Below are 2,319 nucleotides of genomic sequence, written 5' to 3'. Positions count from 1 at the left end.
TGGGGGAGGGGGTGGGGGGGAAGGGGGGATGGGCTACATGCACTGACTGCCCGGTCAGGCAGCTGCCGCCTGGCCCTGGCTCTGCTGGGGAAGTCAAGCCTGTGTGCGCTCTGTCCCCGCACCCTCCGACTTCAGCTCAGGTCATGATTTCACAGTTCGTGGGTTCAAGCCCCGCGTCAGGCTCTGTGCTGACAGCCAGCTCAGAGCCTGGAGCCTGTTTCGGATTCTGTATCTCCCTCTCTCTGCCCCTCCCCTGCTCACGGTGTCTCTCCCTCTCTCTCAGAAATAAATAAACCATTAAAAAAAAAAAAATGAAAAAAAAAAAAAAGAGACAGGGCAGGCCTTCCTCTGCCGGGGGCCACCCCTAGCTTGGGATGCCAAGGAGGCAGGCGGATGGCATGGGTATGTGCGCGGGCCCACAGACACCCTGTGGTGAGACCCCCCTCGGGGAGGGTGTCAGCTGTGGGGCCCAGAGGGAAACTCATGCTGCTCTGTCGTCCCCTCATCCCTCATGCTCCGTTCCCAGTCCCTTGTGTCCCTTTCCTGGCCGGGGAGTGGAGGACAGCAGCAGAGAGGCTCAGAGGAAGGCGTCAGACCCCGAGCGCCTCGTCCTAACCTGCGTGGCCCCCCTTCGGGCATGTCACCTAGCCTTCCTAAGCCTTGGGAGCCTTCCTTTGGCATCTGAGAAGCAGNGTCCTCTGGGATCGCAGTGGCGAGGGAGGCGCTGGGCCGGGATGCCGGCACACCAGCGCCTCTTCCGGTCCGAAAGGGTTGCCATTTACCTCCGAACTGGCTCAAGGAAACACAGTCCGACTCCTGGCTTCCAAGGCAGTTCTCCAACGTGACTTTCGAGATTCTTTTGACAGAGCTCAGCCTTTTTTTTTTTTTTTTTTTTTAATAACTTCAGGACCCTTGAGAAGAGGCTGTCCCCATGTCTCCGGCTTCCACCTCTCTGAGGGGGCTGGGCCAGAAGCCAGAATCCTGAGAACTGCCTGGCTGGAGGGGTGGCCCCTGCGTGCGCCCCCGTTCCTGGCAGGCTCTGGAGCCCGGGCCCTGGCCTGTACTCTGGGACCAGGGGGAGGCGCAGAGGACCCGGAGCTTCTAGAGCTGCAGGGCCAGGGCTCTCCCTCTCTGCCCCTCCCCCTCACAGCGGGTGGGAAGACGGTCTGCTCCCAGTTCTAGGCTCTAACCTGCTGCAGGGACCCCTGGCCGCCAGCCTCACCCTTTGACTGGAAGACCCTGTACAGACTCCTTAACTTCCCGAGCCTCAGCCTCCCAGGCTGTGAAATGGGCCTAGCGCTCATACCACCCTCCACAGGACTAGGGCTGTGTCACACACTGCAGGCATCAACCCCACGCGCAGCCAGCCCTCCCTCCCTCCTCTGGGCCAGGCCCCTCCTCACCCAGAGACATGAGCTCGTCATCAAGCAGGGAGACGGAGGTGCTGGGCTGCTCGGGGCTGGCCGGGTCAGCAGGGCGGGTGGGCATGACTGGGTAGGTGGCGCCCGTGGTGGGGAGATCCAGGCCTGAGAGGTCCAGCAGGGCCGAGGTGCTCCNCCGCCGCCCCCCGCCCCTCCCAGCCCTCCTGCCTCTTCCCCCCCGCCTTAGCCACATGGCCCTGCCCCCGAAATCTGCCACGAGACTGCTCCTCTAGCACAGGCTGGTCCCTCTGTCCAGAGCCTATTTGCTCCTTCTCTCGACTTGGCCAACTGCCTCCCATGCTCGGAGGCCTCACTTCCACACTGCTGCTTCTGTGGAAGTGCCCCCACTGCTCCCCCACCGGGCCCATTCGAACCTTTGTCGTGGGTCCCCAGGGCCATCGCTCTGCCCTTACTGGGGCAGAACCTGCCATGTTCATGTGTCTGACCCTCCCTCCCGCCTTCCGATAAGGAAACTAAGCCTGAAGGGTGCCGTCCAGCCCTGCACACCAGGTGCCAGATCTATCAAATGAAAGAAAGGCCTTCCTTCTTCTGCTCGTCCTTGCCAAACGCTGGCTCCCTCCCCCTCCGCCCCATGCGACTTCCTCCCCCCACAGCTGCAGCCCTGGCACAGTCTCCCCCCAGCTCTCTCCCCGGGGGGCCCTCCCCGTCTTAAGGGGCCAGGGTCGCCCCTGCGATCGCAGCCTGGGCTCTGTGCCGCTCTGGCCTGGCGCCCCCCCCGCCCCCGCCCCCTCACCGGGAATGGAGCCCGCTGCGGCGTCACCGTTGACCTCCTCGCCCCTCACCAGCTGCTTGTACAGGTTGATCACCTGGGTGAGGTTGTCGTTGGCCTGCAGGATCTCGGCTAGAATGGACAGGAGGGGAGAGACGAGGCTGAGGG

At 63.3% G+C, this 2,319-nt stretch overlaps 1 protein-coding gene across 2 annotated transcripts in view; it reads right to left on the bottom strand.

The window, feature by feature from the left end:
• The window catches only part of GGA1 (golgi associated, gamma adaptin ear containing, ARF binding protein 1), a 20,250-nt gene that overhangs the window by 5,145 nt on the left and 12,786 nt on the right, over positions 1 to 2,319 (bottom strand). For both annotated transcript variants that reach the window (XM_077762087.1, XM_077762086.1), the window contains exons 10-11: positions 2,176 to 2,283; positions 1,404 to 1,556 (exon numbers count right to left, since the gene is read on the bottom strand). In XM_077762087.1, coding sequence (XP_077618213.1) covers positions 1,404 to 1,556; positions 2,176 to 2,283 — 261 coding nt within the window. The remainder of the gene's footprint in view (positions 1 to 1,403; positions 1,557 to 2,175; positions 2,284 to 2,319) is intronic.

The sequence above is a fragment of the Crocuta crocuta genome, unplaced genomic scaffold (genome assembly GCF_008692635.1).
Source record: "Crocuta crocuta isolate KB4526 unplaced genomic scaffold, BGI_CrCroc_1.0 scaffold193, whole genome shotgun sequence".
Taxonomy (NCBI): domain Eukaryota; kingdom Metazoa; phylum Chordata; class Mammalia; order Carnivora; family Hyaenidae; genus Crocuta; species Crocuta crocuta.
The sequence above is the reverse complement of the archived record's forward strand: the minus strand, read 5'-3'. Positions and strand labels throughout refer to the sequence as shown.